This window comes from Tursiops truncatus, chromosome 8 (assembly GCF_011762595.2).
Source record: "Tursiops truncatus isolate mTurTru1 chromosome 8, mTurTru1.mat.Y, whole genome shotgun sequence".
NCBI classification, from domain to species: Eukaryota; Metazoa; Chordata; class Mammalia; order Artiodactyla; family Delphinidae; genus Tursiops; species Tursiops truncatus.
In genome coordinates this window covers 61,963,431-61,980,421 of record NC_047041.1, presented here as the reverse complement: position 1 = coordinate 61,980,421, position 16,991 = coordinate 61,963,431, and the positions used below count along the sequence as shown (strand labels likewise).

The 16,991-nt window shown below is 42.3% G+C and overlaps 1 protein-coding gene across 4 annotated transcripts in view; it reads left to right on the top strand.

Annotated features, from left to right (window-relative positions):
* TRIM66 (tripartite motif containing 66) overlaps nt 1-5,281 on the top strand; it is a 61,145-nt gene extending 55,864 nt beyond the window's left edge. For 2 of the 4 annotated variants that reach the window (XM_073808572.1, XM_033862501.2), the window contains 2 exons: nt 12-65; nt 2,476-5,281. In XM_073808572.1, the coding sequence (XP_073664673.1) occupies nt 12-65; nt 2,476-2,487 (66 nt within the window). In that variant the 3' untranslated portion in view covers nt 2,488-5,281. Of the gene's footprint in view, nt 1-11 lie in introns of all 4 variants that reach the window. The other 2 variants (XM_073808573.1, XM_019947951.3) reach the window with 1 other exon arrangement.
* The last annotated feature ends 11,710 nt before the right edge of the window (nt 5,282-16,991 follow it).

Here is a 16,991-nt window from a genome sequence, read left to right as displayed (position 1 = left end):
TCTTCTTTCAGGAGAATGAAAGAGCAAAAAGAGTGTCGTTCCGCCTGGCCAACAGCATCTCCCAGGTGTGAGGGCTGGAAGGAGACCAAGTACTCCGGCAGCTGGCGCCCCGTCCTGTTGACCACTCCTCCCCACCTTTCAGCTCATTCTCTTTGGATTGTGGATGTGAGACAAGTCTTGTTGAGCTTGTAGTGCCCTTCTTTGCCGTTTGCATCTTACAGCGTTTATTTGGGAGCCGTAGTGCATCCACTACAGAGAGTAAACAGCAAAGAGGGGGGTGTTCCCTATTACTAGAACGATCAGTCGTGTAGGGTCCACTTGACAAGACCAAGCCCAGTTAGGCTCGGAAGGACCAAACTTCCTTGGTGAATTCTTTCTGCTGAGGAAGGCCGACATTTCTCACCTTTCAGTGTGCAGGGCTCAGGAGCAATGTATATATCTGAACTCCTCCTGGGCCCAGAAGAGGGTAAAAGAAGGGAGAGAGGTTCTGACATATGGCAGGCCTGTGATCCCTGGCCCAGCACAGCCAAAGACTGTCACTGTTTGCCTTTGTTTGGCCTGCTCGGACAGAGGCACCTGCCCTGCACAGGGCAATGAGGCTTCTAGAGGCCATAGGTCTCAACTGGTGCCTATTCGGGTTCTAACGGTTTTCAGGGTATTTGTTTTTCATGCCCCCTTTCCTGATGCTGACTTAGGTGGCCGCTGTGAAGCTCTGGATGGTGTGGCATTCTTGATGGGGCTGGGTGGCTGTGCAGAGACCACTTACATCTTTAGGCTCCGATTTCACTGGCAGGCTTAAGAAGATGTTGACTTCAGAGCCTGCCATCTGTGCCACTGCTTTGGTGTCAGAACCTGCTTCTTAGAAGTGATTGTTGGCGGCCACCCCTTCATTATGTCCATTCAGAGGTCCAGACCCTGAGTTCTGCTTGGGAAAACTAGAGGAAGCTGCTGTCTGCTTCACATACAGAGGTTCCAGGCCAAGGAGAATGACCCACAACCAGCTCTCTCTGCTGGGTCTCTCCTCCTGCGTAGAGATCCTAATTCTCAGCTTCTCCACTTCACAGAGCCAAAGATCAGAAGTGAGTCCTCTGACTCGCCTGCCCTCAGGCTGTCCACTGCCCAAAAAAAAACCAAGACTCTGCTGGCAGCCCTTTTTTTGCTGGAGGTTGGAGAAGGCCAGAGGGACCAGCAGGAGCCAGACCTAAGCATTCGTGGAAGTTCTATCTGGCGTGGAAAAGGGGAAAACTGAGAGGCGAGAAGGCTCTTTGGTGTCCTTTGGTGACCCTGAAGCAACTTCAGGCCTTTATTTCTCCTAGAATGCAGAGAGAAGTGTTCTGGAGGTCACAGGCATGGGAGTGGAGCTCCAGGCTGCATCTCGGATGGATTGGTGTGGTCTGTGCAAGGTGTTTGGGAGGAAAAGGCATAGGCAGGTGCTGGGGGTCAGGCCACTTCACGAGCAAGGGCTTGGTTGAGAGGGAACCTATTGCTGATGTTGGCTTGGCCTGGGGACGGCTCTCCCTGGTCCTGTCATGGCTTAGCTAATTTCAAGGGAGCCATAGGTCATGGCTTTACTTTTGCTAAGAGATGCAGTTTATTTGTAGCGCCCTTGTTAATGGGATAATTTTGATCAGAGAAAACATTTCTTCTCTCCTTGTGAGTGGATGGAACTGCTCGTTTCTTTTCCACCCAGGCTGAGAGAGCATCTTCACTTCAAAGCAGACTGTGCCCACTGACTTGCCATTCTTTCACCAGCACATGCCAAGCTCTCCTAAGCAGATGAACTTCCATAATCCTGTTTTCTAGTTTGAGGTAACTAGGTCTTGAATAATCCAGTAGCCAGGCGATCTTTGCATGTAACCCTCTACTCTTTGGAGCTCACATGACTTTACGGTTTGGGCTCTGACCACTTCCTTTTCAATTTTCAAATCTTTTTCTCTGTTTAGTTGGCTTGGCAAGGTTCTCTCTGTAATTACCTCATTAATTCCTCCTCTTGGTCATCTTTCCTTTGTGTGGCCCACCTTCGCACCTTCTTTGAATGAGCTTCACCAGTGTTTTGTGTTGGGCAGCTGGGTGAGGGCTATGACAGGCTCAAACCCAACTGACATCTTTCCCCAAGACCAGCTAGAAACCACAAATATGAAGGAAAATACGTAGTTAAGTGCTTGGCTTCACTTCTATCAGTGAAGTTCCCAGCTTGAGTGTAGCCTGCTGGGCCAGGGGACCTTAGTAATGTGGTAGAGAGTCACATATTCCCTTCCCACTGCAGAGACCCTGCATGCTGAGAAGCTCCCTTTAGGCACCTGAGCAGTGGGGGAGGGGTGGGAGGTAGGGTGTCCTTTCCTCCAAGGGTGTGAAGCCCCGGCCCACCATCCATCCCTACGTTGGTTACCCCACAACAGTGCTCTCTCCCTGGCTTTTCCTGTGTACTTAGCACCAGTGTTTTAACTGCTGGTTTGGTTTTGTTTTTGCATGCAGAAAACAACATGATGTTTCAGAAGTTGAACAAAAGGCTACTAGCTGAGTGACTGACTTCACTGGCTCTTTGCTAACATTTGAGCTAATCCCGTTTTTGACTTATTCCCATAATGGCCCCATTGTGGAGTCAGTTAAGTCCTTTGGTCATTGACAAAGTCATGAAATGGAAATACAATGAATTCTGGATTCTTATGGTACAGAATGCAGTCCTAGAAGAGGAATTGGGTTTCTTGGGTATACTGAGAAACAGAAGAATGGAGTGGCTTCAGTTGATGCAAAGGAGATTTTAGTGCACTCTTCTAGAAAACGGGTAGGTTGGCCTTGCCTAACTTCCAGCAATTGCCAACTACACACCCTGCCTGTCTTTGCAGGTACCCCCTCCCTAACAGCAGCCACCAGATCCTCTGTAGGCTCTGCTCCACAGAAGACCCTACCATCAACCCTGGCGGACTCTGGCTCTCTGTACCCATTTCTGGCAACAGGTCTTTGCCTTGCCTCTAAGACCTACACGTCTCCTTGTTTGTTCCTGGGCTCTGCTCTGCTTTCTGTCTCACTCCATGGTGTCACCTATAGTCTTCTCTTCTGAACTCCTGAACTGAGACTTTGCTCTTTTTGGATTACCATCCCCTATGCTTCCTCTTCTCCCACTCCTCCACTGCTATTAAATAAATTGCTTGCTCCTTTAGCCCAGTTCCAAGACCTTAGCTTTCTGTTCTCCCAGTCTTTCAGCTTTCTACTGGACTTCTTCCTCTCCTGAGCCTAAACCCATGGCCCAGGACACACTGATGGTTTTGTCAGCATCCTGAACTTCCTCATCTCCTCCAACTCTTGCTGAAACTATCAACCATTCTCCATTTTCTGCATCAACCTATTTTTTGCTCCCTTTTTCTGGGCTCCTAAGCATGAAAAATTCAGAGTTGACAGTCTCAGTTGGGCTCTCAGTATTGATTGGTGTGTCTCTGACTTGTTACTACTCTGCTTTCTATCCATGCCCTTCATCTTTGCTGTCAGCAAATGACTGGCCTCATTGCCCGCTTCACAGAAGAGAGGCCCTAAAGCAAAAACTTGGCTGTCCGTATGCTCCTCTCCCCCTCCCATCCCTCTGTGTCTGTATCCCTCCTCAGCGCCTTTCCAGTTGCTCCTGTTTGGTGCTCTATTCTTGAATCCTGCTCTATGTCTTCCGAGACTTTGCTCCATTGCATATCCCACAGCTCCCATTTTCCAGGGTCTTCAAACTCCCTCTCCATTGGTTACCTCCACGTAGCTTACAAACAAACAAAGTTCTCCCCAAGATTAAAACAGAATTTCTTAGAGTCTGTTGCACTTACAGTTTTTTCCTCAATAGCCAAGTTTCTTTAAAAAAAAAAATCTGTTCATTGATTTCTTCTTCATCACTTTCCAATCCTCTATAGATTTTCATAAAAGTCACCAGTGACCACCCAGTTGCCAAATCAAATGAATACCTTTCTGTCCTCAACTGTCTTGAACTCTCTACAGCATTTCACATCGTCTGCCACTTGCTGTTTGAAAAACCCTCTTCACCTGGCTTTCATGACTCCACAATTCTCTGGATTCCTCTTACCTTTCAGCCACACAGGCTGAGCCTTCCTTGAAATACTGACAGGGGGACACATCTGCAGCTTTCTGTGGTCTCTCCTCTTCAGGAGTAGGATAGGCAGGAGGGAGCACAGCTGCCCCTGCTCCCTGCCCTCTGTGTCTGCCTGTTCTCTTTGAGTTCATTTCTTCTCCTGGACTCAGTTCTCCTCATGCCAAGCATGTGTATGAGCTCTGCTGGGAGGACACCATCTGTGATTCTTTCTGTCCGTCTCTCCCAGTGCAGCACAGAGACAGATTTTAGCCATGTTTGCTAAGAGGCCCTATATAAATCAGCCCAAGAATGTGGATTGGATCTTACCAAGAAGGAATTTGGTAAGCTGGATTACCCAGCTGGTGGGCAGCTCATCACCAGGATCCTCATGCCAGTTAGAGCCTGCCTTGGTCGCTAAGGTCTTGGAATCTCGGTAAGCATGTTTCCATGCATGGTTCAGTTCTGCTAGCCAGGAGGAGAATCCTGGCAGGAGTGGGTGTCTGCCACTGATAACATTCTGACGGAGGGAAACTGGGCAGTGCTGTGATTCATCACTTGCTTGGGGTTCAGCTGGGGTCAGCCTGGCCCCTTTAGCCGGGTCTTTCCCGTCTGTTCTGGTCACCACCACCTGCTTGCTCCAGTTGTTCCTGGAGCTAGAAGCAGATGCCGGTTGTTTTCTTGGAGGCAGGAGGGTATGGTAGAAAGATATCTGATTTGAGATGCTGAACATCAAAATTTTGGCTCTGACAGTTGTGGACCGTGTGACCTTGGGTACAGTTTCCCCATCTATAAAGTTGTGGGGAGGAAGGATGGTGAAAACAGTGCTCTCTCAGAGGCTCTACAGCTCTAAAGATGGTAATGGTGATTCTAATTCTAAAGCTCAGGCCACACAGGGAACAAGGGAACACTGGAGCAGTTCACAGCTAGGGAGTCTTGACCAAGGCAGGGCAAAGGGACTCACAGGCCAAAATGAGCTGCTTTGAGGAAAGTCTTTAGTAGCTGGTGCTGCTTCTGGAGCCATATACCCATTCCTCAAACTGCACCCCTTCGTTGGCTATGTAGGGTGAGTTCCTCCTAGGCCTTTTCTAGAAGTGGCCATTGGATCGAAAGTGGTTGGGGGCATGAGGGAGGAACATGATAAGGGGAAGTGTCACTGATCTTAATAGGACCTACACATTCTAGAACAAATTAAAAGATAGCACTTTTCTTTACCAGTAATTGTGTCCTGGAGTGTTTTTTGAGTGGAGATGGTTGAACATGCTTCATGGTCTTCTCACCCCCAGACTCCAACATCGTTAAGACACAGGGTGGGGAAGAGTAGATTGGGGAGCTTTCTCTCTAGGGAAGAACTCAGCTCTCTGCTTCTTATTGCATGAACACATCCTGTTCTTTAAAATACAGGCAGCAAGTCTGAAGGAGAGGTAGGGGGAAAAGCATCTTAAGAATGCTGTGGCTGATAGCTTAATCCTTGTCCAACTGGGTGGTGAGCAATGCTCTTTGTTCTTCTTTGTTTGCAAGGGGAAGTATCTCTTTCAGAAGTTTTCAAGCTAATAATGGAAGGATTGGTAAACTGGAATATCACCATTTTCCAACCCCCAGTGAATGAATGGATCTAGGCAGTGACCATCCAAGGTTACCCATATCACAGAGACATCCAGACATTACATGTCTCCTGATACACAACATCATCTATGAAGTGTTTCCAAACAAATAGAATCTGAATCTAATCAAGTCTCTAGATTTAACTACCAATTTACAGATGTAGTTCCCAATTGAGAGGAAAAGCAAAGAACAGGGGAACATTTAAAATGACATCACAAGGATACAATCAGTAAAATCCAGTCTGTGAGCAATGACAGAACAAATGACCTGGTTTCTTCAACAAATGTATTCCAAGGAAAAAAAAAAAAGAGATGGGGGGGAAACCTACAGACTAAAGAGACTTAAAAAAGCATATAAAACAATTGCAAAGTATGGAACTTATTTGCATCCTGGTTTAAAGAATATTATGAGATGATTGGGAAAAGATGAAAACTCAGGATATTTGATGATATTAGGATTTATTATTTTTAGTATTATTATTACTTTTTATCTTTAATTTTTATGTTACTTTTTAGGTGTGATCAAGATTTGTAATGGTAGAATATTAGAAACAATGAAAAGCCTATAGAAGATGGTTAAATAATTAATATGATATAATTAAAAATGATATTTAAAGAGTCTATAGGCATACTTGAGCCGAGACAAAGACTCTCAAAGCCTTTGTTTGAATTAGGAATCCAACAGAGTCAGAAGATACATAAAGGGAGAAAGAAGTTCTAAACTTCTTCTGGCTTGAGAAACCTCTCAAGTATTTCAGAAAGCAGAGATATCAGTTAAAATAATTATCGAGCTCATTTGAAAAGACATTACTGGGACAAGTGGGGAGATTTTAATATGGGCTGATAATTTGTATTAATATTAAGCTTCCTGAGAGCGATACTTTGAGCTGTGGTTACAGAGGAAAAAGGCCTTGTTTTTAGGTGGTACGTGCTAAAGTGTTTAGGGGCAAAGGATCATGATGTCTGCAACTAACTCTCAGGGGTAGAAAAACTACATATTACATTATTAGAGAGAAGTGAAACAGATGTGGCAAAAAGTTAACAATTGGTAAATCTAGATGAAGGGGACATGGATGTTTATTGAACTGTTCTTGGGAGGGAAAAAGAGCAAATAATTTTAACAAATGGAATATGAGGCATGCAATGTTTGCATCTAGAATAACAACATGGAAAATAATTAGGAGATGATGCTAAATTGAAAAAAGCAAAACAGAATTATATGTAAAATAAAAGAAAAAAGATACAAATATATAAAATGTTATTATCCTAAAATATATTAGGGTGGTAGCATTATGCATAATTTTTCTTTTTCCCAAACTTTGGTGTTAAAATGCTGTACTGCTTTTATACTTATACAAATACTTTTATATGTATTTTTAAACTTTTATCATGGTATATTTCAAATATCATCTTTTATGTCTTAGCCAAAACCCCTCTTCCGAGAGTTTTTCCTAACTACCCAATCTAAAGTGGACCCCAGGCACTCGCTCTCACAATCTTGTTTTATTGTCAGCATAGCACTTACTACTATGTGTATTTATCCATTTCCTTAATTTGTTTTCTTACATTGTCTAGGTCACCCCTCATATGGCGTAAGCTCCCTGAAAGCAGAAATCTTGCCCAGATCCTAGAACAGTGCCTGTAGTTGCTCAACAAATATTTGTTGAATGAATGAATGAAATCAGGTCTTTGTCATCCAACTTCCCATTTTACTGGGAACACTGAAGTCTTGAGAAGGGGAAGGACTTGTCCCAGTTTCCTCATGAGTTGGTGGCGATGTCAGAGCTAGAACTCAAGCCTTGTGACTCAAGTCTCAAAAAGCTCTTCTTTCAAAATGTCTAAGGCCAAAAAAGCTCCTGGGCACCAGACAAGTGGCAGGAGTGAGGGAGGATCCACAGCCCATTCCCTTTGTTGCAGTGTGCCAGAAGCCCCATAGGTGGCGCCAGCGATGCTCATTTAGCTCTCTGGCAAAGTCAGGAAAGTGTGCTAGGGAGACATTTTGATGAGGAGCGGGATATTTGCACAGCCTTAAATTGCCTTTCTACCGATGGCTCATTAGTTGTGAGGGAGAAAAAAATGCACAGTAATTAAACAGAGGAGAAATAAGACAACTCCTTGACTGTGTGATCAAAATAACGTCACCAGTGAGGCACAGGTGGACACGTGCATCCGGAAGTGATACCCTGAGAAGGACACAACATCACCCATCCAATATCGCAGCCTAGAATGCATACTCTGAACCTAATTATGGAGAAACATCAGACAAACCCCAAATGAGGAACGTTATGTTAAAGTCAGGGGATAGGGGGCTGGATTTTAAAAAAATGTCTATGTCACTAAGACAAAGAAAAGCTATGAAAATGTTCCACATTAAAAAAGGCTAAAGACACATGACAACTAAATGCAATATCCAGGACTAAACTGGGTCCTGTAGTGGAAGGGGGGAAGTGCTTAAAGGACATCATTGGGTCCACTGACAAAATTGGAATATGGACAGTAGATTACAGTATTTTATCAATGCTAAATATACTACAGTTGATAACTGTGCTGTGGTTATATAATAAATTACCCTTTTTTTAGGGAGTATGCACTGGAGTATTTAGGAGTAAAAGGCCATAGTGTATGTAACTTACATTCAAATGGTGCAAAAAATATTTTTTTTATAATTTAAATATGTAAATATATATTTTAATATAATTTATCTACATTGTATTTTTTCAACATATTTATATATTTAATTAGAAAAATATCTAATTAGAAAAAATAGAAAAAATATATACAGGATACAAATAAAGCAAATGGGGTAAAATATTAATAGGTGAATCTGGGTTTAGAGGGTATATGGGTATTCTTTCTATTTTTATTTTCACAACTTTTCTGTAAGTTTGAAATTTTTACCAAATGAAAATTTAAGAAGAGAAAACAATGAATTAAAGGATGGTGATTCCAGGCACCTCCTCTGCCCACCCATTCCTCTTTCCATTATGCAACAGTTCAGAGCTGGTACCCTGCCTTATTTGGGCGTGTCTTCTGTTGTCCTCTTTGCTTCCGTCTTTTCTCTACTGAAAGGATTGTGTTTGGCTTCCGGACTCTGAGGCCGAGGCCTAAGCTGGAGGAGGTGAAATTACTTCATGGCTGGAAAATGCTACTGCTAGCCTCTGTAAGGGGATGTGGAGTGGCAGTGAAGGGCGTTGAGTTTAGTCTCCATCCTCACTCTGGCCTCCAGGAACTGAGTGTGTCTGTGGGGTCAGCTTGTTGGAAGCAATCTGGCTTCGGCTAGGTTTCCCCAGTCATCTTAAAGAGGCATCTGGTATCCAAGGGGCTCAGCTGGGGTGGGTGTGGCAAGAGCCTTGGCAGAATGGGGACAGGGAGGGCTTAGCTATCCTTTCTTTCTGCCTATAGTTTCTTGGAAGTGATACAATCCATTTTCTCTCCTGAGCCTGGAATGCTATACACCCTTGAATCCTCAGGAGTCCTTCCAATCTTCCAACGATTGACTTTGCATTAAATCAGCAAGGTTGGATGTCAGGTAATAGGGAGGTGGAATATTTGCCTCAGGTTTGATCCTGCACTTCTTCCTGAGATGGCTTCTGGTGGTGTTTCCTCTGGCTCCACATCCTTCGCACATGAGTTAGAGACTTCATCCCTCCATCCCCGTGCTGGGACCTGGTCTGCCCTGTCCCTTACCCAGTCAGGCTCATAGGAGAAGGAGGTCAGTCTCTGCAGTCAGCTGGGAAAAATGAGGAGGGTCTGGACTAAAGCTCCAGCTCCCTTTACTCACCTTGTAAGTCAAGCAGGAAGCGGTTACTCCCTCTTATCTGAGCTCTGTAAATGAAGTTCCAGGCTGTGAACTCCCTTAGACATAGCCAAAAGATGTTTGAATGAACCAGTCAAACTTCCAAATGAATGGTGTTTTTAATCACTGAAGCACTGCAAGACTCAGTATTAGCTTTCGTTACTCTTTTGGCCAACTTTGGTAGGAATCCTTGAAGACCATTGACAGTAATGGCTGTCTTGCACTCACAGGTAAGTGAGGCAGTGAAGCCTAATGGTTAGGAGCACAGACTCTGGACCAGAACAGCCTGGATGGGACTCACACGAACCAGCTGTGTGATCTTGGACAAATCACTCCAGCACACTGTACTTTTGCTTCTTTGTCTGTAAAATAAGGATAATAACAGTACTTATCTCATGGAGCTGTTGTGAGGGTTGAATAAGTTAAAATACAGAAAGCATTTGGAACAGTGCCTGGAACAGAGTTGATGACATTAGGTGAGTGAATATCACCTGTATTTTGTGAAAACTAAGACACCAAGATGCTGGCACTCTCTTGGTCCTTCAGGAAGACTTTTACACGTCAGGACTGCTACCTGGCTGACAGCAATAGTAATATGTAATCAATTATGCAACCCAATTTCAAAGAAGTTTAAAAAGTGAAAACAGTGTGGGTTTTAGAATCCATGAAATATAAAGTATTATTTAGTTTTTTTTACTTTACTCTTTAAGTTGAGACATAATTCATATACCTAATATTCACTTTTTAAAAGTGTAAAATTCAATGGTTTTTAGTATATTCACAGGGTTGTTCAACCATCACCACTGTCTAATTTTAGAATATTTTTATCACCTCCAAAAGAAATTCTCTACCTGTTAACAGTCTTTCCCCATTCCCTCTTCCCAGTCCCTGGCAACCACTAATTTACTTTTTCTCTATACAGACTTGCCTATTTGGGACATTTCATATAAATGGAATCATACAAGATATGGCTTTTTGCATCTGGCTTCTTTCACTTAGCATAATGTTTTCAAGGTTTATCCATGTTGTAGCATGTACCTGTTTGTAGCCAAATACAATTCCATTGTATGGATATACCATTTTTTGTTTATCTATTCATCATTTAATGGCCATTTTGGGTTTCCATTTTTGGCTATTATGAATAATGCTTCTATGAACATTTGTATATAAGTTTTTTGTGTGGACATGTAATTCCAATTCTCTTGGGTAGTGGTCATATGGTAATCTATGCTTAATTTTTTTTTAAATTTTATTATTATTTATTTTTGGCTGCGTTGGGTCTTTGTTGCTGTGCGTGGGCTTCCTCTAGTTGCGGTGAGCGGGGGCTACTCTTCGTTGTGGTGCGCGGGCTTCTCTTTGCGGTGGCTTCTCTTGTTGCAGAGTACGGGCTTCAGGCGCCGGGCTTCAGGAGTTGTGGCACATGGGCTCTGGAGCACAGGCTCAGTAGTTGTGGCACACGGGCTTAGTTGCTCTGCAGCATGTGGGGTCTTCCCGGACCAGGGCTCGAACCCGTGTCCCCTGCATTGGCAGGCGGATTCTTAACCACTGCGCCACAAGGGAAGCCCTGTGCTTAATTGTTTAATAAACTGCCAGACTATTTTCCAAAGCAGCTCTACCATTTTATATTCCCACCAGCAATGTATGAAGGTTCCAATTGTTCCACATCATCACCAGCTTATATTATTGCCTGTCTTTTTGATTCTAGCCATCCTAGTGGGTATTAATTGGTACCCCATTATGGTTTTGATTTGCATTTCCCCAATGAAAAATGATATTGAGCATCTTTTTATGTGCTTATTGGCTTTATGTATATCTTCTTTGGAAAAATGTCTTCAAATTCTCTGCCCACTTTTACATTGAGTTATTTGTTTTTTTACTGTTGAGTTGTAGGAATTCTTAATATATTTTAGATACTAGACTGTTGTCACTTATAAGACTTGCACATATTTTTGTCCCATTTTGTGGGTGTCTTTTATTTTCTTGATAGTCTTTTGAAGCACAAGTTTTAATTTGATGAAGTCCAATTTATCTATTTTTTCTTTGGTTGCTTTTGCTTTAGATGCCATATCTAAGAAACCATTGCCTAATCCAAGGTCTTGAAGACTTATAACTGTGTTTTTTCTAAGAGTTTTATTGTTTTAGCTCCTATGTTTAGGTCTTTGATCCATTTTGAGTTAACTTTTGTATATGGTGTGAGGTACAGGTTCAAATATACTCTCTTGCAGTTTCCCTAGCATCATTTGTTGAAGATTATCCTGTCACCCATTGAATTGCCATGGCACCCTTATCAGTTGTTCAATGATGCATGGATTTATTTCTGGACTCTCAATTCTATTCTGTTGTTTTATATGTCTATCCTTATGCCAATATGACAGTCTTGATTACTAAAGCTTTGTAGTAAGTTTTGAAATCAGGAAGTGTGAGTCCTCCAACTTTGTTCTTCTTTTTAACACTGTTTTGCCTCCTCTGAGTTTCTTGCATCTCCATATGAATTTTAGGATCAGATGGTGAATTTCTACAAAAAAGGCAGCTGAAATTTAGATAAGGATTGCATTGAATTTGTAGATCAATGTGGGGAGTATTTCCATCTAAACAATATCAAGTCTTCCACTCTATGAACCATTAATTTAGTTTTGGCATGTACTAACCTGAACTCTATTAGTTTTACCTGAAAAGGGGGCTGGGTCAGACATCCACAGTTGATCAGAAAAACTGAGTTAATTGCTAAATATTTATTTCTTTTTGAGCTGTGGGGATAAGGTACAGTTTTACTTTTGTCAAGGTAGGAGAAGAGAAAAGTGGAAAGACTTTGTATAAATTGGTAGAGCCTACCAATAATCAAAGAGCTATCATTAGGATAAAGTTACATTTTGCATTATACACTTTTCAAAGACATGTCCCCCAATTTAAGAAATCTTAATATAACACATAATGATTTAAAAATATCATAACTTATCTTATAGAACAGAAAAAATATGGAGTGATGTTTTTGTGATATAGAGTCTTTTAAAAGTCTTTTGAATAACAGATAAATTGTAATTAATGTGTAAATCAACTGCTTCTTGACTTATGAAAACTGAAGTCCATCTCTTCCCTCCAAGACTTTGGTATTTTTACTAACAGGGTCAACAAACCCTGGAACAAACTATCTAATTGCTTCTATGTTTTGTTATATTGACAGACTTCGATTCTGATCTCTCTTCAATGTCAAGCAATTTGATATTGCATTGTAACAACGACGTTACCATAGAGTGTTTAAGTAAACAGCATATAACACTTGTTGCCAGTGGTGACGTTGATAATTACTGGACTAGAATGAGAGCCGATTGCTGTGCAGTAATGAGCCCTGGAATAGACTGAGCTCCCTTGGCAGTGTCAAGAGTTTGTTATTCTTAGGAGTCATGGTATTGCAATCCATCACCTCACTGAGAACTGATGACTTCAGACATGGTAACCAGCCGGGATATTTAAGGTAGCTGCCTTGAGCCACTGGAAAACTTCAAGAAACTTTCTGTCTAAGGCATTTACATAAAGGGTTCCCCAAGAAAACCCAGTAGCTCTATGAACATATTGTAGGGAGTTATGTTTTACTTCCTTGTGTAATTTCTCTGATTCTTCCCTATAAATATTGGTGACATTTGCACATCAGAAATGAATATTTGTCTATCTGTCAACCTATCTACCTATTTATCTATCCGTCTATATATCAACATGTTCTACAAAATCTCTTCTTTCCTTCTTTCTGTGCTTCCTTTATTCATTCTTTCATTTACTAATGCCATGTTTTTTTTACTAAATAGCTACTAACTGTCAGCCACTGTTCCAGGTACTGGGAGCAAAGCAATAAACAAAGAGGCTGGGTCCCTACTGTCTTGAAGCTTAACTTCCAGTGAGGGAAGAAAGAAAATAAATCAGCTTGTCTTAGATGGTGTTCAGTGCTCTAGGACAACAAAGTAAAGTAATGTGATAGACTGTGGGAGGGACTACTTTAGATAGGGGGATCAGGGAAGGCTTCTCTGAGGAGGTGGCATGTGAGCTGAGATATAGATGATGAAAAGGAACCAGCCTTGTGGAGGTATGGGGGCAGAGCCTTATAGGCAGAGGAAACAACAAGTCAAAATATCTGAAGCAGCTTAAAATAATACAGTCAATACAATGAAGAAAAAAGGTAGAAATGAGGGAAGAGAGAGAGAACAGAAGAAAGTTGTAACACTGATATGCAAGCAGTAGAGTTTGACAAAATTATTAATGTTGAGCTGCAAATTTGGTTCCTGTCTTCCTAGAAGCGAAGGTGAAAAGGGAAAAGTGATCAATTTCATGGTTTTCTTTCTTTATAAGGAAATCAGTTTTTCAAGGAGCAAAAGATTTTTTTCCCTGACACTCAGGATTGAAATACATTAAGGCATAGAGTGATTGTATGTTAGTGTGGATTCACCCCCACATTTCCCCCAGATGTCCATGTCCTAATTCCTGGAACCTGTGAACGTTACTTTCTGTGCAAAAAGCACTTTGCAGAGGTGATTAAGCTAAGGACCTTGGGATGGGGAGATTATTCTGGAATTTCTGGGTGGACCCAATCTAATCATTTGGGTCCTTAAAAGCTAAGAACTTTGGGCTTCCCTGGTGGCGCAGTGGTTGAGAGTCCGCCTGCCGATGCAGGGGACACGGGTTCGTGCCCCGGTCCGGGAAGATCCCACATGCTGCAGAGTGGCTGGGCCCGTGAGCCATGGCCGCTGAGCCTGCGCGTCCGGAGCCTGTGCTCCACAACGGGAGAGGCCACGACAGTGAGAGGCCCGTGTACTGCAAAAAAAAAAAAAAAAAAAAAAAAAAAAAAGCTAAGAACCTTTCTAGCTAGAATCAGAGGGAGATGTAACCTCAGAAGCACGGTCAGAAAGATGCAATATTGCTGCCTTTGAAGATGGAGGAAAAGGGCCATGAACCCAAGGGATGTAGGTAACCTCTAGAAACTGGAAAAGGCAAGGAAACAGATTCTCCTCTACTGACACTGATTTTAGTCCAGTGAGTCCTGTGTCAGACTTCTGACTTATAGAACTGCCAGATAATACACTTACATTGTTTAATCACCAAGTTTGTGGTAATTTGTTACAAAAGCCATATAAAACCAATATAATTAGGTTCATCTTGGTTGCAATAACAGAAACAACCATTTGAACCAGCATAAGCAAAAGAGTGCATCTTATTGTAAAGATTTGGAATATTACATGGAATTCAAAGGTAGGAATGCAGCTCATTTCAAGAAATAAAATGATCAGGGATGGAAAGCTGTCACAACACTTTTGGTCTCTTCTCTCCTCTTTGTGAATCTCTTTCATCCTTCCTGTTCTTTTCACATTTTTCCTGCAACTTGGTTTTCTGCATTTCTCCAGGCCACATGATGGGAAGGCATGTCTGTGGATAGCTTCTGACTTTCAATATTACAGCATTCTATGTTTCTATGTTAGCTACCTAGATTTAGAAAAACTAAAATCTCTCAGTCCTAATTCCAAATTCCTGGGAGAAAGATGTGATTGCGTTGGCTCTGGTACTGCTATTGGAGCAATAGACTGTGGACAGGTGGCCTAGTTTGTCTGAGGATTAGGGCTAGTTTCCAGAAAAAGATACCTGGCTATACTGCTGATTTTATATTTTTATTTTAATTTTTTAGATTTTTTTTTGATGTGGACCATTTTTAAAATCTTTATTGACTTTGTTACAATATTGCTTCTGTTTTATGTTTTGGTCTTTTTGGCCGCGAGGCATGTGGGATCTTACCTCCCCGACCAGGGAGCAAACCCGCACCCCCTGCACTGGAAGGTGAAGTCTTAACCACTGGATCTCCAGGGAAGTCCCTATACTGCTGATTTTTAAAATGCAACTTGCAACTCATCAATAAATCATTTAACGGGTGGAAGCCAGCATTAAAAAGTGATAAAATGCATGTGGAATGGGTAATATTTTATAAGACTTGTTTTAGTTATTAAATGTGTAGGTACCTGTGTACTGGGTGATAATGTAAAACATATTTCTTTTGGTGGATTATCGTCCAAAAAACTTGAAAAACCCTGGGCTGGGCAATATGGTAGGATTCTGCTACTGGGATGTAAAAAACATCATTCTTAAAATAATCCCTCCAGTAAATTCAGAGGTGTCATGCGTATCTTTTTTTAATAGCATCTCAATATAAGCAGATGGCATAAGGGTAAAGCATGACTTGGTAGAGACAATTTTGTAAGGGTGAAAAAAAGTGGTACAAACAGCTTTTTGATGGTCTGGCTTAATTCAGGATAAAACATAGCCCAGTGGTTCCCAATCTAGCTTTGTATCAAGCTCATATGAAGATCTTTTAAAAATGGTTTCATGAGATTTACTTAATCAGAATTTCTGGAAGCGTGTCCTGTGAATCTGTATTTAAACACAAAGCAAAACAAACAGAACTCCTCGGATGTCTCTGATTTATAGCAGGTTTGGAACTCACTTGACCCAGAGACTATGTAGAGGAGGGGGTCATCTGCATGCCTTTCAAACAATTCTCCGGAACTGTAGTTTCTCTCCACCAGGCTTTTCACAGGCATGAGAAAGTGGACAGTTCAAAGTTATTTCTTGGTAAGGCTGTGGAGTGTAAGACTACCTAGCTGCTGACTAAAGGCAGATCCACACACTTCACAGCTCAGTGAAGCAGATGGTAGAGTTTATCTTCTTTTGTCGGACATTGTGGCACTAACACTCATGTTTGGATAGAGGCAGGGTTGGGGGAGAGAGACAGAGAGAAAATTCTTGCAGGCTATTCCAGACCCTTGTTAGACCACAGTTCTGTACTTCTTCAAAACAAAGTCTGGCCAATACCCCAAAGTTCTAGAGTACAGGACATGGTGGGGATTATTTTTGTGTTCGAAAAATTTGCAAAACTGAAGTTACCGGTTGCTTACCACGGCCATTATGAGTTTTCAGATGAAGCTGACAGGAGGAACCCGTTGCCAAAGGTGGACTTCTACCTCTAAGCAATAGAATGAATCGACCTGCTGTACCAAGTTCTTGGCTATTAATCAAATAAATTTTAGAGGACATCTGCCTTAATAATTAGGCTAGGATCTGGAGAGTTGAGCCCACCCCTCGTCCCCCCACCCCCGCGGCAGCTGCTAGAGAGCAAGACCCGTGTCCACAGAAGCCATTCCTAGTTCAGGTCAGAAATACATTAGCATACAGCTGGAGCCCGCATTTCTAGCCTCTATTGCAGGGGGGCACGCATTCAGATGGTTCCACGGAGATTTGTGGCTAAAACATATTCCTGGTAATTGTCATTTGATCTCTCAAGAGCCTTCTCAGCGCCTCCGTGGGCACAAACACCCTGCACTCCGGGGGCCTTTCCCCCAGCACTGATACTCATTTCCCTTACTTTTAGGCCAGCTCGGAACCCAATGCAGTGCGAGGCTTACAGCCCCAGCTTCAACCAGCTGGACCACGAGGCCTCGGGCCTGAGCGAGAATACTAGCCTGGACATCACCTCAGTAGTGTGATATGACTGTTATAAAGT